General features: G+C 40.9%; 1 protein-coding gene across 1 annotated transcript in view; it reads right to left on the minus strand.

Moving 5' to 3' along the window:
- The window catches only part of RWDD1 (RWD domain containing 1), a 659575-nt gene that overhangs the window by 350984 nt on the left and 286649 nt on the right, over nt 1-21942 (minus strand). Inside the window, exon 3 of the mRNA XM_044063486.1 lies at nt 18937-19067. Within this exon, the coding sequence (XP_043919421.1) occupies nt 18937-19067 (131 nt within the window). The remainder of the gene's footprint in view (nt 1-18936; nt 19068-21942) is intronic.

The following is a 21942-nucleotide window of genomic DNA, read 5'->3' on the forward strand; positions in this document are numbered from 1 at the left end:
GTGCACTGTGGATAGGGAAAGAGCTCAAGAGTTTGTTGGTGGCCACAAGCTAGAATAACAGCAGAGTCTCATCAGAGTATCGGATCCGAACCCATACGTTAAGGAAGAATGAAAACCGCCATCATCAGATCATAAAATAAGTCTCCAAACTGCCGACAAATTTCCATAGTGTGTGAGTGCATGTGTGCGCACACTCTGATGGGCTGGCACCCAGTCCAGAATTCGTAGGTTCTCTGCCCTGCACTCACTCTGGCTGTCCCAAAGCAATGAAATAATTAACCAGCTAATAGGCAAATAAGATAAACAGAAAAGTACATAAACAGAGGTAATCGCAGAAGAAAATAAACAGATAAATACATAAACAAACATGAGTGCAAACATTTTTATGGTCAGGGAAACTATGCTTTGGTATATGTAACCAAAAACTTAAGCACAGTATAAAGTACTTCAAGTCACTTTTTGTCTGCCTTACTAGTTCTTTGAAGTGACAGCTGCCAGTCAAAGATAAACAAGCAGACCTGCTGGATCTCTTTAACAGCAAGACAATAGAATGGGACAGTCTGAAATTTGCCTAGGAAACAACTCTGAAAAGTTAAAAAGCTGCAACATACATACTTGTTATTGAAGATTATGTAAACATCCATGGAAATGCATTTTAGAAGTTCACAAGTTAGCACAAAATCAAACTAAATTCGGTGAAAAAGAAAAACAATGCCACTTTTAGAGGCAAACCCCCCCAGATTCACAGCTCTGAGACTGTAAATGAAAAAAAAAAAAAGTTAATTCATTACAGGCAAGCTCGCATATTACAGGGATGTGAACTGCACTGTCAGAACAAGAAAATGGACAGATAAACAAAGCCATGTCAGTATGGCAGGCCACGTCAAGCCATTTTGATGTATGACAAATTAAAATATATTATTTTATTTATTTATTTCAGTTTGATTACTGGGGAAGTCCACTGGGCCAAGAAGTGCCCATTTTCAGTGGAGGCCTGGGGAGAAAAGCTCCACAAGCAATACAATGAAACATGGTTACATAAAGTTAATGGTAAAATACAAGAGTAAAGATTCATGCAGTCCATTCATTCATGAAAAGCTCCAAAAGCAATACAATGAAACATGGTTACATAAAGTTAATGGTATAATACAAGAGTAAGATTCATGCAGTCAGGAAATACATTTACATAAAATATGCATAATGAGCAAGCATAATAAAGCAATACAGTGCAGAGAAAAATAACGATAATACATAGATGTGCAAAATTTTTTTTTATTTATTTTTTTTTTTTAACAGACTGAACAAAGTTGGAGTCAGGAGAAAGTCAGAAGAGTCAGGAAAAGCTTGGGGGTAGAGAAGGGCAGGAAATGGAGAGCTCAGGGAACGAGATCCCTGGAAATTATATCTGGTGAGAGCAGGAACATTTCCATTTGGATTACAGGTATTTGAAAAGTAGGGTCTTGAAGGATTCGGAGTTAGGTATTGTCCTAAGAGAAGGAGGGAGGGAGTTCCATTTTTTACCTAGAGAGAAGGAGAGTAGAAGTTGGCCGGCAGGACATTTGGGTTTGTGGATGGAGATAAGGTTTTGGTGTTCAGATCTCAGAGATCTGTTTGGGGTGTATGGTGGAAGAATGTTTATTAAGGCAGGGCATGAGTCTGGGTAGAATATTAGTTTGTGAGCGGTGGTTAGTTGGAGATAGTCTAAGTGGTTAGGAAGTTCAAGCCAATTTAGAGATTGAAGGGTAAGGCAGTGGTGAGTTGAGGTTTTGGATTTAGTTGCAAATTTAGAGATCTTATTATAGCAAGTTTCAAGTTTTGAGATATTGGAAGTAGACAGATTGGTTAGAAGAGGGGCTCCATAAAGAAGAGAGGGTAGAAGGTATGTAATTGCCAGGGTATGCCTAGAGGAGTTGGAAAGAAATTGGTTGTTTCCGTAGGGCATACCTAACTTTTGGTGGGTTTTCTTTATGTTTTGTTGAATGTGGAGAGAGAATTTTAGGTGTTCGTCTATGGTAATGCCGAGTAGTTTAGTGGAAGGCACTACTTCGATAGCAGTGTTGGTTTGGCTGAAGACTTTGAAGGAATCTTTGTCAAAGGATGAGGAAACTCTAGAAGGGGTGAAAATTAGAATTTTGGATTTATTAAAGTTGAGGGAGAGGTGGTTTTGGTGCATCCAGTTCTCTGTAGTGGAAAAGGCTATTTGTGTTTTAGTCTGGAGTTCAGTAATGTTAGAGGCAGCACAAACTAAGGTGGAGTCATCAGCGTATTGGATGACTGTGGTGTCAGGTATGACAGAGTGTAGATTACTTATAAAGATGTTGAAGAGCATGGGTCAGAGGATGGACCCCTGGGGAACACCGGTAGGTGTGGGCAAGAAGGAAGAGGTAGAGTTCATCCATCTCACAGCTTGAGATCTATCAGATAGGTAACTGGAGAACCAGGAAAGAGTATTTGGGGAGAGATTAAGGTTGGCGAGATGAAAGAGTAGGTGTGTATGGGAGATGGTGTCAAAGGCTTTAGAAAGATCTAGTAGTACTGTGGATACAAGGAGTCCAGAGTCTCGGGCTCGGTTGACTGTTTCAAGGAAGGACAGTAAGGCAGTAATGGTGCTGTGGCCGGGGCAGAAGCCATGTTGGGTGGATGTAAGTAGGTGATTCTGTGTTAGGAAAGGTAAAAGCTGGTGGTGGACACATTTTTCTAGGACTTTAGATATTGGAGAGAGTAGGGCGATGGGGCGGAAATTAGAGATAGTGGTGTTTTTACCTCCTTTGTGGAGAGGTAGGATGTAGGCTGAATGCCAGAGTTTGGGTACATATGACTCATTTAAGGATCTGTTTATCAGGATGCTAAATAGGGAGAGCAATACCTTCAGCTGCGCATTTGAGGAAGGAGGAGGGTATGTTGTCAGGGGCATTGGAGCATGGTTTGAGATTAGATAACAGCCTTTTTATGAAGCTGGTTGAAACTGGTTTGAACTGGAAATTCAAGAGACATTTATTAAGGTTACTGGGTGTTGAGGAGAGGATGTTAGGTGGATTATTGTTTGGGAATGTTTTGGTTAGATTAGCTATGGATTCTGTGAAGAAGGTGTTGAAGTGAGAACTCAATTCCTTGTCAGTTAAACTAGGGTCTGGGCAGGGATTATTCTTGGACCCTGGGTGGAGAAGGGAGTTAACTGATTTCCAAAATTGTTTTGGGTTCTTATTATTGTTAGACTGAAGTTTACTATAGTAGTTTTTTTGTCTAAAGTGATTAGTTTTTTTACTTGGTTGCGAAGTTGGGTATATTGGAGCAAGGAAGAAGGCAGTTTATTTTTCTGATAATGCTTCCAGGCTTTGTCTCTGTGATGCATGACTTGTTTAGTATCTTTTGTCAGCCAAGGAGCGGAGTTAAGTTTTGATTCGTTTGTTTCTTAGAGGGGCTAGGGAATTCAGAGTGTCTAGGAAAATAGTTGAAATGTTCTACATTTAATAATCTACATTCTATAATAAATAATCAATGATTATATTTTACAGAATACCTATATATATATATATATATATATATATATATATATATATACTTTATAATCCCAAAATTCTGAAATATCGAATTTCAGACTCTCGAGATCATAAAGCCAAAACCTGAAAATCCCGAAACCCCAGAAGCGTGAATTTCAAAATCACGAATCCTACACTAACCATACACCACACACATACATACAAACCTACACTACATAGAAGCAAGGGGGCAAGCCCCCCTTGCATCCCCCACACCCCCCCTACTTAAATATACTAACTCCAAGGTCGTACTACATAGATAAACGCATAAAAACACCACCACATACAAGCTACATTCCCCCTCGCGCGCACACATCACAGTAACAAAACACACTGACATACACTAAAGCCCCTAACCAAAACCCTTAAACATAAACACTTACCTGAACTTCCAGCTATCCATTCACAAAAGGCAACACCAGAAGCGCTAATTCAACATCTCCAGACTTCGGGATTTTGAAATTTGTGCTTCTGGGGTTTTGGAGTTTTGAGCTTTCGGTTTTATAATCTCGGGATTCTGAAATTCGATATTTCAGAATTTCAAAAAGTTGTAAGGGAATCAGATAGGAACATTTTATTTGATCTGAAAATCCTTACTAGTGCTCAAAAAATAAATAAGATTATGAGCACAACTGACACCAAAGCCAGAAATAAGCTGAAGACAGTCAGTCAAACAGTGAACAAGTTGCATTCAATTTGGAAGCAAGCACAAAGAAGCAGATGAAACTTTAATCCTTTTCTTGTACAAATGATTATTAACCTCTACAGATTTAACAAGAATAAGAAGATATTTATTAAGAAAGCCAGTCAGGAAAAAGAAAACACTGGTTTGTTTTAAAAAATGTTAGAAACAGACTAAGACAGGACTATAAAATCTTACTGCAGTGACTAAGAAGCAGACTGACGTGACCTAAACTAAAACCAAAGCAACAACTGGGCCTGGAGAAATATAGTTGAAGAATATTGAAGTTACTCATAATTCTGATCAAATATATACACAAGTCATGTCATACAAAAATGAACATAAACATCTAGAAATGTAAAACAGAAAAGTTAGATTGGAAAAAATGATCTGCTATGAAAAATACCTCTAATGTCCGAAAAACAGATGAAAATTAAGTTACAACTGGTACTGGAGTCCACAGCTGTTAAAAACAGGATAATGCAGAAGTGTTGTTATGCATTCAGGTAACTGAATAATGTATCTCTGACCAAAACACTCATTCAGGGACTTCATATGTCTGGTAAAACTCCTAGATGTTTAAACTTTTCCCTGTCTAGACCTATACAGTCCAAACTATCAATATAATGCCTTTCAAGAATCCAGAAATTAGAAAGAACTTTTTAAGAAAAAAAACATACCTGTCCATAACACATACATGGAAAGGTTCAAAGGAAATGGTTGAATAAGCTAGTTAGGTAGCAAAACACAGAATTGTGACCAGGGCAGTCAAGTAGCTGAACGACCAAAGAACTACAGCAATACACTAAAAAAAAAACATTAAAATACCTCATAACACCAAGTGGGCAGCCTCTGAGAGCTGACAGATGTGGCTACACTTGTGTGGAGTCCCTCAGGGATCAGTCCTTAGACCGCTCCTTTTTGGCATTTACTTCTTTGAAGTTAAGGCTGTCAGTGGTCTCTGGACTGCAAAATACGAACTGTCACTGAATCACACACCAACACAAAAGTTCTCCAGGAGGGGCTTACACAGACAAAACTGGTGTCACAGCCATGGACTACAACCAAATGCCAAGAAATGCATAATAGTATCCTTTGGGAAGTTATCCACCCCTGGTAACGATCATATTGACAACACACCCTTAGAGCTGACCCAGTAATCAGGGGCTTAGGGACAGAAATCTAGCCTTTGACCATCATGTGTCTACAGTAGTGAGGAAATCATTCTATGTTGCACAACTTATAAACAAAGGTATGGCATCTAAGTCCAAGGAAGTCATTGTTCCACTATATTCAGCAGTCATCAGACCTGTCATTGAGTACAATACCCCCTTTAGTATGTACCTAACCAAGGTATCCAACAATTGGAATGTCCACAGAGGTTCCTCAATAAAAGAATACAGGGAGCAAGTAAAATGTCCTATGCAGACCACCTCAAGGCCCTATCCCTGTATTCAGTCTTCGACAGGCTTTTGAGGGGATATCTATGCCTGGCTTACAAGGCATTGTCAGACCCCACTCTAATGGACCTCCTGCATATCCAAAAAACAAACAGCACCAGAATTTCCCTGTTCTAAAGACTTAAACCTTGCCTGTGATATAAATACCTGCTGGAGAGACAGGTATGTATCTTATAGGAATAGGCTTCCCCATCCATGTGAAGCAGAGTTCCTCTCTAACCTAATTCAAGTGCAACTTGGACAATTGGATGGAGAACAGGAAATTCATCCCTGTTTTGGCACCTGTGTCTCTAATTGGCACAGGCAACCTGTAAATGGTTCATCTCCCAGGCTTCTGCTTATAAATGTTTCATCTCCCAACCCCCTGCTTACACTTATCAAGGGTATCAGAACTTGTCAGAGATTTGGGATGCATGACTATGCTTAAAGAGGCCCTTGTGGTCATTAGACTAGTAAACACCTATGAACCTCTCAATCTCCGAGCATTACAAACAATAGGAGAGGGTCAGAAAGAGGAGCACACTCTTGTTTTTCACAATAGATCTTTATATAATAGACCCTATAGTGTTACAGGCAGAGAATCTTTGAATAGGTTTAGTTTATGTATTTAATAAAATATGTTCCCATGAACAGGTCTCGTTTTATGAGGAACATAAATCCTGTGTTGTCGCCAGTGGCCCTTATAAGCAAGGTCAGTTTGTAGATGCCCTAGGTCTCAGGAATATACCAAAGCCATTCTAGTCTGTGGGCACTGATGACTTGAAAAAGGCTCTAGGGCCATTAGCCTAGTAACCTCCTATGATCCTATTATCTATAAGGAACAAGGGTCAATCTGAGGGCCAAAATCATAGTGCTATGCCTATATCACAGCAGTGGAGATGTACTGTGCTGCAAAATATAACTTAAGAGACATTTTAGGTGCTAAGCTGCCAACGTTCTAAACCAGCCTTAGTTTTTTATTTTCTCTCCACTACAAAAACGCATGAATAAATATCTATTTTTGGTAGCTTGGGATCCAATGTTTTGCCAGCTTTTGTAATAATTCAACAGCTGTGACTAAGTACTAATATACTTCTGTGGAAATGTTCACTGAAATTGTGCCATATAACTTAACTGGAGACAGAATAACACAGACCATATTAGTTACCTGGCACCCATTTCTTCTTCATTAGGTACTCAATAACGTTCTGAGAAGCTTCCCCAAAGAGGGCTTCTCCACACAAAGAGGCAGGCAGGTTCTCTTTAACGGGTGTGATTTTACAGGTGAGACAAATAACTTGGCTCTAAGATCACAGTAGCACCATGGAAAATTATTTTACCTATGTTGTACAAAAACAAAAGTTATGCACTCACCATAACAATGCATCTGTATTATCTGTTTTTGTCCTTCAACCAATGAATTTCAGACCCAACCTCGGATCTGACTTCAGTAACTCTTCAGACTTTGGCTCTATAGCTCAAGCCCCTCCCCCTTACCCATAATCCTCTCTAAACCCCTTACATCATCAAATTGAGTTTTCTCCCTACCATTTAAATGTCTTAGAAAGGCATACAAGCATGAAGCAGTCCATCAAACTACAACCAAAACCTAAAGAGAAAGAAAAGAAAAATCTGGAACTTGCTTAGAGAGAGATCCTTAGGTCATACTAGGAGACAAAACTGAAAATTTCCACATGTGGAAGGCAGAATGGGAAGATTTAACCTTTGTCACACTGGATGTGATTGACTTATTCTCCAGCATTCCATACACTGAAGGTATGAATATGTTTGAAGAGGTAATATTTGAAGACACTGAGTTAAATCAAAAGGAGAAACTGGTATGTACTGGACTGATGGAATCGGTATTGAAGTACAATTTCATCTTTTTTAAAGGGGAATTTTACCAGCAGATCCAGGGTGTTGCGATGGGAGCAGCATGCACTCCCACTTATGCCAATCTTGTTCTAGCCAAATGGGAAGAGAAATATGTTTTGGGATTCCAATATGCAATGTGCTGGATGTTTTATAGGAGATTTTTAGATGACACAGTGATTTTATACTATGCACAAGTTGGAAGATTTTATGTATTACATAAACAATACTACTAATTTCTTAAGGTTTAGAGAAACTTGAATACCTTGATGTAGAAGTATATAAGAACCAGGACAGATTTGAGTTAAAGTTCTATAGAAAGCATACATTCTGCAGTTCTTTTTTACACTATAATAGTGCCCACCCGCCTCATTACAAGAGGAATATAGTGAAAGGCCAATACATACGAGGAAGCAGAATGACTTCCTCAGAAAAGGATTTTCAGCATGAAAGTGAATTATTACAATTTTTTTAAATTTTGAATAGGGATATCCCACTGAGTTGATAAGAGGGGTGAAGGCAAAATAAATGCGGGCAGAAGAGGAAAATTTAAGCCCATATTAGGAGAGAACACTAATGAAGTTGATACATGCAATGCTGCCTCTGAGCAGAACTTTGGAACGGCATCAGTATTGGAATTTAATGCCTTCTGCAGTTTAGCTGGAAAGGTTGTAAAAACTGAAAGGGAAAGGTTTGTTAATTTAACTGAATGACCTGGAAGGAGTATCTAGGGAACCCCTTAAAATTGTAAATAAAAATTTGCTTAATTTAAAGACTATTTTAGAAAACAACTGGAAAAGGAAGGAAGGAAGGGAATAGGAGAAGAAGAGGGACTTAATGTGGCCGTTGCTCCCAATGTGGAAATATAGCAAATACTGATCAGGTATTTATAGAAAGTAGGGATAGATTGAGGGCAAAGACTACTTCAACTGTGATTCATCTGGAATAGTGTACCTGGCTACCTGTATAGAATGAAGATCCTTCTATAAAGGAAAAACTGAGCGTAAGTTAAGGAGAAGGATCTATGAGCATAAATATGATATACAAAACACAAAAGAAACAAATGTTCTATACAAGCACACCAAGGTATGTGATAGAGCGAATTTCTAATTTTTTGTGGTGGAGCAAATAAAAAAGGAAGCAAGGGACGGACTGTGGGAAGAAAAAAATTAATACAAAGAATTGCGGTGACAAATCACTTTAGATGCTGGGATGCCCTCTGGTTTAAATGATAATGTTTCCATTGCCCTACAACTTAAAATGAGCATCTAAATTACGAATATCAAAAAGGAAGTTTCCTATTTGTGTGCATTCCCATTAAAAGTCACTAGAGGGAGTCATTAAGAAAGAAATACCAAAACGTTCACATAGTACTTTAAATACAAGCTTTAAAAATGTATATCTTTTAAAATTGTATTGTGTGATGTTGAATATTTAGTTGTATTTATTCATTAACTTAACCAAACAAATTAGTGTGGCTGTCCAAAATATAAACCAGTAATACAAAAAACAGGAGAGCCGCTGAGTAGTATGCAGTTACTGAAGATCTTCCAATTTAAACGAACGTGACACCGCCAATGTTCATAAACGCTTTTATTAAACAAAAACCACATGCGTTTTCGTCCCTTACTGCAGGACTTCATCAGATAAAATAACATAACAACTTACACCTTTTATATTATAATTAAAATGAATCAACCTATAAAATACTATCCCTTTACTTTAAATGAACCAACCAATTTCTTTACCTCATTAATATTAAATTCAGTTATACGAATGTGACTTTATACATAATTATATTATAAAATGAACCAAACTCATTTGTTTAATCTTGATGTGAATGAATTTTTTATATACTTCATATTAATTCTTTGGGAAAGTTTGCTATATGATTCTTAAAAATACGTATTTAAAAAAACCTTGTGTGCAACACTCTTAGAAGCACAGGAAGCGTTAATGAACATTGGCGATGTCACGTTCGTTTAAATTGGAAGATCTTCAGTAACTGCATACTACTCAGCGGCTCTCCTGTTTTTTGTATTACTTATTCATTAACTTAGTGATATGCAAGTTTTTTTAAGTGTGTTTTTAACATTTTACTTCACAAATGACAAGGCATGAGTTTAAGCTTTTTTAATTACATTTATTTATTAGCGTTGCTGATTGGATAATTTAAATATTAATTGATATAAATATGTATAGTTTGGGTTGAGTCTATATCTGATGGTCTGTTTTAAGTAGATGAAAACAGTGAGTTGGTGAAAGGCGTTTATGTGCCTTTATGTACTTTGATTTTAAACCTTGGAAGCTGCTTGTGTGAATTAAACTTGGATTTCTGCATCAAAGAACATTTGACTGCTGTATTTTCCTGTCAAGGATACTTGTTTGGAGTTTATGGTTCGTTTTTGTACCTTTGCTGACTTTTACTTGCTTTTGAAAAAGACTGATCCAATTTAGTCTTTAAAAAAAGAAAGAAATAACTGTTCAGATTTTCTGAAATCTTTAGTACTGCAGAGACAGAACCAGAGTTGTCTGTGTACATCCAACAAATGAAGCATACGTTCCCCTTTGTTAGAGAACCTGAGGAAGAACACTGGCACATTAATGGACTGAGTGCCAACTCTGAAGGTATAGAAAAGGGAGGTTAGTTCAGAGGAAAATTCTATCCTTATGAAAATAACTAGGTAAGGCTGCTGAGAAGATAATGCCTGGAGTTCTGACACTTGCCTAGCTGACATAATACCAAATAGAAAAATGTTTTTCCAAGATAAGAATTAAGTCCACCTTTGCAGAAGGTTCAGATGGGGCCAGCAACATAGTCCAAAGAAGCACTCACACCCCAAGGAGTAGTAGGGTGTGTTTAATGGGAGGTCTGAGTAAAATGGGAAATTTGAGGAATGTTTAACACAGTCTTAGGGAAGGATCATTCCTCCTTGGCCTCCCTATGTAGAAACGGGAAATTGTGACAACTTGTACCTTGAATGTAGAATAACTAGCTCCACTATGAAAAATGGATGCAAGGAAATGAAGAATAGCTGGAATAGGAGCCAAAAAGTTATTTGTCTCTCATGAGCCCAGATAGATAATCTTTTCCATTTGTTCTTATACGCCTTCCTAGTAGAGTCTGAAGATAAAAGTGCCGAAATAGAGAGGAAAGCCTGCACTGTCTAGCCATCACTGAAAGTAGAGAAACCATGTGGTTAGTTTCAGGAACTGTATGTCCAAATGGATGAGACAGTAGACCTGGAGAGGGATCCAGAACCCAGGGAGGGTGTACTACATGAGGTCACAGGAAGGGAAACAAGACTTGTAGAGGCAAGAATAAGGCAACAAGAATTACCTTTCTCTTCCACTGACATGCTTTCCATAGAAATTTTGGAATGAGGGGAGTAGGTGGAAATAAATAGAGAACAGAAGGGGGACCAATCATGAATCAGTCAGTCTCTCAGTGACTCCTCCACTGGAGGGATCAGGACAAAGTATCCACTGCACCTGGAACTGTGGGGGAAGATGAAGAGGTCGCAGCATGGTTGGCCCCACTGACAGGGAAACATCCCGAATCATAGCAGTCTCAAGTGAGCTGCAACCGCTTCCATGCACTTGGTGAAAACCTGGGGGGCTGTGGTGAGGCCAAAAGACAGGGCTTTGAACTGAAAGTGACTGGCTCCCAGCCAAAAGCAAAGGTACCTCATGGACTGCCCAATTATCTTGATGTGATAGTACGCATTGTGAGGATCTACTGAGCACATCCACTCATTCTTCCAAAACAGCAGGAGAATGGACTGAACAAGTAACCATCCAAAACTTCGAGTGTTTGACAAACTGGTTTAAGTGGCTTAGATCCAAGGTTAGTCTGAGGTCCCTGGTTTTCTTGGCACCAAAAAAAATCTTGAATAAATTTTGAACCCTTGCTGCTCTGGTGGGACCATTTGGATGACTTTTTTGCAAGCAGCTTTTCGATCCCTAAAGGCTGCTGTTTTTTGCTGACAGGGTGGCACATCAGGAATTTCTCTTGATTGCATAGAAGGAAGAAGGAAAATGGAAATGTTATTAGCCTCTGGAAATAATTTTCTGCACACATACATCTTTGGTGATGTATATCCTGGCTTCTGGGTGTAGAGATAAGTGCCCCCCCCCCGACTACCTCCACAGTGCAACAGTCAGGCAATCTTTCTGGAGAACTGAAAAAGCTTCTCAGAAAGGGACCCCTGAAGCCTTAGTTTTGCAGGTCTCCTCTGCTACATGGGCAACATCAGCTGTTAGAGTTCCCCCCCTCTGCTGTGATGGGATCTACCTCCATAGGAGTCCTGGGAAAACCCTTGAGATTTCCACAACCACATTCTTCTACCCTCTTTCTGGTTGTGTAAGAAGGTCCACTGAGGGGGTGGAACACCATATCCCTATGGCAGACATAGTTTTCCCATCCTCTTCACCCCTAGACAGGGTCTCTCACCTTGTGCCCAAATAAGGTAGAGCCATCTAATTGTGCACAGATGAAGGGCATATCAAAGGGCTCTGCAAAATCACAGAGGCATATCTATGCATGTCTCCTCACAGTAATGACTTAACTTGGCACTCTAGAAGCACCCTCTGTGGCATGGAAAATCAGCAGTATTGTGGTGTTTAATAAGGAATGTAGGGTGAGCAGTTGTGAAGAAATTGTCTTCTTGTCCTCTGCTGACGTGGATCAGAGAGGGAATTAGACAGTTCCTTGATCAAATCCCTTTGGAACCTCGTAGTGCATTTCAGACATTTCAGCAACCTCAAGGCAAAAGTCACTGAAGCATAAATTTGCTTCCCGAATTCCCAATGGACAGACAGCCTCTCTTTGATGAGTTCTTTTTCGTGGCGGCTACTACAACCATGGCATGCTCCAATGGGTACAATCCTTGGGAACAACTAAATACTTTTACAGCTTCCTAGGGATGGGCTCTGATATCGGGATCCTGCCATGCCTGGTGTGAAATGAGATCCACCATTTCATATGCCAAGGGGACCACCCAGGACATAGCATAGCCAGTTCCAAAAGCCTCGAGAAACACAGACTCCTCCTGGGAAGGTGCTTCAGAAGACTAACCATCTTTCTGTCTCAGAAGTTTAAGACTCTCTCCAAATGGGATATCCTCAAGGGGTAATCTGGTGACCCCTCCCCTTCATCAAAGTCAGTGTCCTCTGTTAAGGATTCCTGTGGGAAATAAATGTGCCTATTCTTACACTTGCCCTTCCGAGGACCTTCCCCAGTGGAGATGATCCAGGGAAAACTCGGAAGTCCGGGGAAGAGCCCTGGATGAGGACCGTCTTCAGGCTTGGCTTGACAGGCTGTTCCAGTTGGGCAGAATGAAAAGTCTCAGGACCCAGGGGAAACAGTTGTGCAGGAGGAACCATGGGGGGCAAGGATCTCCTGTCCACAGTGGTGGACAATGCTCTCCCCACTGCAATAAAAGCAGAAGTCATGAGTTAACCCAAAACCACCCTAGTACTAGCCAATGCCACCTAACTAGGCTGGTTCAGGGAATCCTCATGACCCTTTCTCAAATCAGAGGTTGGCGCCCAGCTACTCAGCACCAAAGCCCTAAGTGGCAGGGATGGCAATGACAACCTCAGTCAAACTCATACCCCCAGATCCAACATCGAAGGTAAAACTCAGAGATCTCTCCAACCCCAAAAGAATAAGTGACATCTGGATCACAAATGGTGTCGGGGCTGATGAAGTCTAATCCTTCAGAGATATTGGATCCGAGGTTCCCATGTGTCTGTGTCAGATCTGAAGTCAAAAAACAGGTCAGAGTAGGAGTCAGAACTTTGCTTGGGATGGAGCAAGGCTCACAGGTCCAGTGGGAGAGACAGCCTGAATGACTCCCAACTGAATTTGATTTTTGAAAAATCATCATTCTGCCCACATCTGCTTCAGTAAGACTCCTAGTAGGTCTGAGAAATGATGACATGGATGGAGTTCTAGAAGCCCAGGCAGATCCTGGAGAAAGCGATAGTGTAGCCTTGATGGTATTGGCTTCAGCAAGAACCTTGGGTGCCTACAGACAGGAGACTTCAAAGCAAAGGAGGTCGAATCCAAAGAAGGATCCGAAGGTTTAGAGACTTTTTCTGGTGCAGCCAATTCCAGAGTCAAAAGAGCGGAGTGGTTAGGGGAGCACTTCCTAAGCTGCTTAGACTTTTCCTTCTCTTTTCCTAATGAATTCCCTTTTGGGCTTCTCTGTCAGTTCCTTAATGGAAGAGGAAGCTCCAGAAGCTGCAGAAGAGGGAAAAGGCAGCAATCCCTTCAGTATCAACCTGTTTTTGTGCTCAAATAGCACCCTGCTGCACAGATTTCTACTCAGCATTCAGATGCCCAGCTCCAAGACAGTAGACACATTCAGTATGAGCATCTAATTCAGGAATTTTATGCCAGCAAGAGGAGCACTTCTTAAAGCCAATGAGCTTCTCAGATATGATTACCCACAGACAAAAAGACACAAAGATGAAAGGGAATGACCAATACCAACAATGATAACAATCAACAACTCTGTAATCCAGAGGAAAAATACCAGCAATGGTAAAAAAGAGCACTAGATATACAGTAGACAAGAAAAAGGGAAGAGCTAAGGCAGTGAAGGCACAAGGCCTACAAGGTGCAATACACCCATCACTATAAGTACAAAAAAAAAACTACACAGAATTCTGCAAATACTTTTTTAACTTAATATATCCAGGGCAGGACTGAAAAAGAAACAAGAGTAAGAAAAGTGAAAACAAGCACTTATCTAAGTTTAGACAGCTATGGGAAACCATGTCTTATACCTGGAAGTGGTAAATGAGATCATGGGTGATTAAGGGTTTAGAGAGGATTATGGTTAAGGGGAGGAGCTTGAGCTATGGAACCAAACTCTGAAAAGTGGCCAAAGTAGGATCCAAGGTCAGATCTGAAACCCATCAGTTGAGGAATGGACAAAAAAGACAACATCAGACCTTTAAATTCTATCTGTCAGCAAGTAACAATCTGTTTGACCTATTTTGACAGAGTATGCTTATACAGAATTGAACCCCACTCATGTGGGTGTTTGTGCAGGAATGGTATGCCTTCTTAAGAACTAAAGAACACGGTCTAGGTTCTTCGAGGCCACAAAAACAGAATGCATAAATATAGGCTTTAGTACAGGGAATAAAACAGAGATCGTTAACCTTCTTAATATACTAAATTGGGAGTTTATAGAGGCTAACAGCCAAGTACCAGAGGCTGTATTCTTCCAGACAGGACATTACAGTATGCACTCAAGTAGGTGGATGAAACAGGGATCTTCATCCTTTTGGACAGGATGCTAATAGTTGCTTTTTGAAAGAAAGCAAAGGAACTGCAGGCCATTCCTCATACACCTAATCATTTCTCAACAGCAATGGTCAATTTGGGGGCAGAGGATGAACAAGCAGGGAGAAATGCATCAATATCACTGTCCGCTTTAGAGAGGAAAAAAAGTACAACCTCCCCAACTCTTATGTCCCACAGGACTAATGATGGGGATGGGGAGGGAAACAATTCTCCTCACTCCAACACTCAGCAAGTTTTGTGTGTGTGTGTGTGTGTGTGTGTGTGTGTGTGTGTGTGTGTGTGTGTGTTTGGGGTATAGTGACCTAGGATTGTCATACTCCTCAGGTGTGAGAAGACAGCAGCAACAACTGAATGTTGGGTGGTGAGTAATGGACTCCCCCTAGATAAACTCATTGCATCCGAGTGACCTCCAGGTGCATCTGCAGTTAACTCCTACTGACATCTCTAGGCGTCAAATATTGTTTGTTCATATTTTCATCAATAATTCCAAAATCATGCTATGTACAATGTTTTAAATGATTTCATCTTAAAGCTTAGAGAATAGCAAACTCAACTGGATTAAAAATTTGACCTCTGTCTAGTGCAGGTAAATAGATATTAACTGTTGTCTTTATGATATTAATTTACATAGATATAAATTTCACATTTTTCTAAATATTTCAACAACGAAGTAACACAGACAGAACTCCCTAACCTCATATGAAAGCTCTCAGCCAGATGAATAAAATGCTGCTGACAGTACATGTGTGTAACCTGAGTGGTTGCTGAGCTACTGTAAGCTGTTTGCAAATATTACAAATGTAATAGTTACTGTGTTTACTGTGAATTATAAATTTCACTTTAAGACCTGGAACCTTATGAATACTGCCACTATACAAGCAGCTTGTGCTGAAGAGTTTACCATTTATATTTCTTTAATAATCCTTATGATTTCAGAGCTACGAACATTTGTTTGAAGTGTGAGGACATAATTTGATTCTGTGAAAAGGCTTAGGCTCTGCCCATTGGAAGTTACAGTGCAAACTTTGTGAGCTCCATTGGAGTGAATGAGTTAAATGAGATACACGAAGACTGCACTGACATCCATGCAGTTTATGGAGGCCCTTGCACTGAAATAAGACTACTTCACTGAAGATGTAATCTACACCTGATCAGTCAAATCCCATGCAGTGAACAAAAACACTCAGGTCTAATGTTATGGGAATGACGGTAGGTCCAGCAGGCTTGGAAGTATACATAAATTTCACAATAAAGGCATAAAAATGAGAGACTCAGAGAATAAATTTCCCTGAACTAAAATAGGAGTTAACAGTACCTTCTACAGGACACTTACCCAGCCTTTGTGCCAACCATGTGCTCCAATGCTGGACAGGCAAGGCATTAATCCTGATGTACATTTGCCAGGGAGGATCTCCTACCTCCTTACTGGCTGTCTACCAACCCGCGTCTTGACATCAATCCCTTATTACCTAACAGAAGGATTAACAGGATTGTGAAAGGGTGGAAGCCATGAAAATGGAAGACTATGGAAAAGACGTTGACCAATACCTCGCCTCCTGTTTCCTTATCTTTTGTCTGAGATCATGAAAGTAACTTTCCTGCTAATTTCTATGTTGGCTTTGGCATCAAACAAGGGATATTTCCTACAAACACAAACAAGGATCAAGATTCAAACTATGAAAAATAAAAAAGAACTGATAAAAACTGCACTAGACTTGCCCTCCTAGACCCAGTAGGGGACATTACAGCATACACATGCTGGTAGGTCTATGTCTATGTCCTGTACGCAGGACCCAGAAAGTGAAAGACCCAGGCTGAGGAGAAGCTTCTCAGGTGAGAGATCCCAGCAGTCACCTTCTTGCAGAAGCCTCCTGGATCCATCACTACCTCCTTTGAAAGGTGGGAAAGATACCATTACTAGTATTCAAAGACCCGTCCATGACAAAGACAAAAATAAGCAGCTATAAATGCTGGAAGTCATAATATAGTATTTATCATATGGATGATCTTCAGCAGTATTTCAGGAGTGCTATTTTTAACAGTACCACCTCTTGATAAGATTTTAGGATTACTTATGTCCTTAGTGACATTATTTCACAAATGCTTCACTTCACAGTTATCTACAATTTAATCAGCATTCCATACATTGGACTTGTGTACCAAGTACTAAAAGTTGTCACACTTCTTCTACAAAATGTACATTGAGACTAGATTTAAAACTATCCAAACTAATGTTCCCAAGATCCAACATTCCAACATTTGGGCTACAACAAAAGGAATACAATGAACAAAGCAAAAATATGCCAATACAATTCCACAAACAAACCTATCCAGTTAATATCATAAAGAGGATCACCACCCAAAATCGTTCTGTGACCAGCTCAACAGTACTTTCAAACATCAACATACTGTGTGTTTTGTTTGAATGATGTACCCTAAATGGATTATACATAATAACACTGGTCATGCAGTACTGGATTAAAAACTGAATCTGCTTGTGCCATTTACCTAAAAAAAGACATTCCAATGTCTGATAAGGTTCACACTAAAGTAGAACATGAAGGCTGCTTCCATGTACAGGAGACAGTTGAGACTACAACATGTGACACATTACCCCTATATTCTATTCCCTGAAGTACAAAAAGTTTGCAATGCATACACCAACCTATTAGTAATGTAGAACTCATAGGTTTCTACAAGCACTTACAAGCAAAGTCTCATGCACCTTATTAAGAGGCCATCAATGGTGTGCAGAATGCTTAGTAGCATCTCCTTATAGCGTGAAGTCCATTCCCAATATCAGGAGGGGTACTGCCCACTAATTGTAACACATAAAATAAATACCCCTAATAATTTATTGTTCCTGTTTTCTTATCACTCAGGACTACTGCGAATCTAGAGACCACTCCTTAACTTTCAAAAATACTTGATCTGTGCAGCTCTCTACTCACATTCCTCAGACTTCCTATTAGTTCAGTATCCTACTAAAGAAATGTCTATAGACTTCCAAAAATCCTATTTCCAAGTAGATGGCTTTACAAAGATCAACTTTGGCCCTCACTGCCATCATTAAACCAAACCACCACATGTTGAAATAGGTGCCAGAGTCTCTTATAACCCATGACTAAAACTCTCCACATACCACAACTACATCAGACATGGAATAAATCAACATGAAAGCATTCACATTTGTGTTTTCCGTTGTAGCCTTTCATAAGCACATGAGACTCAGTAGATTGGCTCTAGGATTTCCAATCTAGCCAAGGATCTTTTTAAAAAATTATACAATCAAATGTCATCTACAACGATAACTGTGGTTTGCAGATGATTTTATAAGGTACTAACATCTACTTCAATATTCATAACCATGCAGATTTGACTCTTGGGTGCCAGTTTGCTTTTGATTGAACTCTTAAAAGCTTCTTGCTTTAGTTTATAAGGGGTTTCTAGTCTGTGCATTAAGTGGAGTCTTCTTAAACTGGCAGTCTGAAAAGCTAAGTACATTTTAATCTTCCAAAATAAAATACACTTATTTCAAACTTTTTGCAACAAGAACGCAAAAAATACAAATAGAAAGGAAAACAATAAGTTGGAAACAAGTACACAAAACCAAAATTAACCTAGGAACATAGCATTATGACATGATCTCTATTAATCTCAACCTACATTAAAATACAGAAGAGATAATATGAAATGATGCTTGATTAAAAGGCCAAATAATAAAATCTCTGGATTCCTAAATAAAAGTCCAAGCAAACTCTGACAGAGAAGAACCTATTAAAGAATAAAACAAGTCTTACATGAATATATATATTTTTTTCAGGGGGGCAAATATTTTAAAACAAATAAAGCATTTCAAAGATTCTGCTAGTTTTATAGCCTGCAGTAGAAAGATTAGGCAGGTCAGTAAGGCAAAAAAGAAAATTAACACATGACAGACTGAGATGGCAAATAAGAAACTGGAACCGACATCAACAAACTTCAGCAATTTTAATACAAAATTAAGGCACATGTAGGAATGACAAGTCAAATGTCTGATTAACAAGAATTTAAACAATCTACAATGTGCAGAAATGTTCTAACCTGTTCTTGCAATAAAGACATAATATCTTCGATATCTTCATCTTCCAGGTTCTCTTGCGAACTTACTTCATAAAGTGGTGCTTCATCTGGGTACTTTTCAACATATGTGAACTGTAGTGTCAACTGTACAACTGACAGAAATAAGAGATAGAAGGGATTAGCATATTATCGAAAAACAAGCAGCGTCTCTCAACTTGTACAGCAAAACTGTACTTAGACATATTAAAATATGCATCTTCTATGCATTGCACTTTTAAACAATCACACTTAAAGGGATTTGTTCATAAAAATACCTTGCCACCACAGTAAATGGCACATGATGTACCGAACAGCATACCTGAAGTTGTTGTCTTCATTTGCTCTTCAACCGGCAGGACACGGATCTGAGACGTATCCGACTCAGCTGCATTTCTCCAGCATATGATCCGAGCTCCAAGCTCCTCCCCTACCCATAATTCCCCTGTCTCCTTCCTTCCCTCAGATCTCATTTGCCGAACTGGTTGCAAGCATTGTGGTCCACTACTTCAGGCTTCTTTTTCGTTAAGTGCATTTAAAATCTAAAATCCTATTCTCTTTCTCCATCTAAAATTGTCTTTCTATCTTTACCTTCCCCTACCTTTCATGTTTAGGAGTCTGTTTATAAAAAAAAAAAAAAAAACTCTTCTTACACTTGCTCTCTCTGCATCTCTAAGTGTGTTTTTCTGCTGGAGTTTTTCTCTGCCGATGATTATGTCCACTTATGGAACCCCAGTTTGGGTGACTCAGAGTGTGGCCATAAGCTTTCCCTGGTGGATGGCCACACTCTGTTCATTATTTGCTTAAGGGTCCCTCATCGTGATTCCTCCTGTTCGATCTGTGAGGGGTTCAATCCCCACACATTGATCGACAGGAGGAATAAGTTTATTCTCAACGGCCTTCCCCCCTTCTGCTTCTACCTCGGTCTCCACCCTGGGCGCTGGGACTCAACCTCCCGCTAAGAGGACAGAGGACTGAGAGAAGTGTAAGCACCATGACAGGTTGCAGAAGTGGTCCCCCTACCGCTCTCCTTCAGCTGAGCCACCAACTATGTCCAGATCAGCTACTGGCACTGGTTCTCCCAGACTCCGTTCTCCTTGTTTCTCCTCGGAGCCGTTCCCCAGTACTGGTATCACCTCATCGCTTCTCACGGCCGGTGTTGGTGGCCTCCTCCTCCAGATCCACCCACAGTCTTTCCAAAGCAGAGGTGGACAGGATGATATGGAGATTCATCCGCCTCAGATATAAATGGGAGTCTTGCTTGCCTGCTATTCCTCTTGAGCAGGGGGCATACAGTCCGCCTTCATCCCGATCACTCCTCCGATCCAACCCCTGGTTCCAAGTCCTCAGGTACGAAGACCCTCAGTGTTGAGCAGTCGGCGCCAATGGTACCTGGTACCTCAACACCAACCATTGCCTTGAGCAGGTCGGCTCCGATGAGCTAGAAGCTGCAGCCTCAGCATCAGATACAAGGGGGTGGTTTCAGCTCAGGGCTTTTCGGAACTGAACAATCCAACTGGAGCCTCGGTGCCTGGAGGTTTTGCTCCGGCTCCCCTGTTGATCCACAGGATTATGGACCCAACTGTGGCCCTGGCTCAAGGGGTGTGTTCTCCTTCTGCCTTTGACATGGTGGAGAGGGTACTCTCAATCCCATCAAGACCCTTGATGATCTCATCCTCAGAATCCATCCAGGCTTCCTCTGTTTCTCGTCCGGATTCCACCATACTGCCACCTCTGGGACAGCCTGCTGCCTCTCTGCCCCAGGGAGCTCCCACATGGGAACAGATGGACGGTTTCGAGTCCTCCCCAGAGACCCCCCCACCCTGGAGGTTCCTTGGAAATGCACATGTAAAAGGAGGCACTTAGTGAGAGACTCTGGCGGGGAATCTTTTGGTGAGGATACAGACATGGAGGAAGGGGAGGGTTCCCCCCAATCACCCCAGAGGATGTCTCATTTGAAGACATCATGGAGATCCTGCAGGGGTGGTCTGTCCAAAAACCCAACCCTGACGAGTCGGTGTTCCTGGAGGCGTTTGGCATAGAGCCTTCTACTTCCTGGGTGCCACCTCCTGCAATCCCTTGGTGGATCTTGTGACATCTCGGGTGTGGAAGGAGCCCGACACTGTGGAGCCAATCCCCAAATGCCCTGATAAGGTCATCAGCACCCCTTCTGACAAATCACACTGGACAAAGGGACCCCCCTCTGTCAATGCCATGGTAGTAGCAGCGGCCAACAAGAAGGAGCTCGCACAGGAGAGCTCCACGGTCCACCCTCTGGACTGAGTCGAGGACCTTGGACAATTTTGGGAAGCAGACCTATGCTTCAGCAACACTTTCTGTAAGTGCGCTGAACTACATGGCACACATTAGGCTTCAGCAGGACCTAGTGAAGGAGGTCGCGGAGTCTACTCTAGAGTCCATGTCAGTGGTGGATAGGAAGGTTTTCTCCTCTCAAATGGCCACCCTCACCTCCACTGCCAATACCTCTATGCGACTTCTCTCTCGCACTACTGACGGCGCCACCAGAGCTGCCAGAGCAGGCATTGGCATCAGGCATCATGCCTAGCTCCAAATTTGTACCTTCTCAGAGCCCTTCAAAGTGTGATTTACAAATGCCCCATACAATGGTTCTACCTACTTTGGAAAGGCAGTACTCGAAACTTTGGGTCCAGAGCGAGATGGACGTCTGCCGTCGGAATCAGGTTTTTAACCCCTCAACGATCCTTCTACAGGAATCAGCAGGGGCTTTGAAGAAGATGTGGTTCTGGAAGTCTCAGGGTTATTCCCAGGACACTTGGGACTCGCCTTCCCCCAGAGGCATAGGGGAATTCAACAGACCCCCACCTTCATGACAGAGGTGGCCCACGGAACCACAGGTCTCAGGATTCATTCTCGGACAGGCATGCACAGCAGCTCTGAAGGGTTGCCAGGTTGCTTGTCTCTGGAAGCAGTCAGGGGTCGACTCTCACTACTCCCAACAGCCTGGGAGTC

The sequence above is a fragment of the Protopterus annectens genome, chromosome 1.part0, assembly GCF_019279795.1.
Source record: "Protopterus annectens isolate FY-2018-M chromosome 1.part0, PAN1.0, whole genome shotgun sequence".
Classification (NCBI taxonomy): Eukaryota; Metazoa; Chordata; order Ceratodontiformes; family Protopteridae; genus Protopterus; species Protopterus annectens.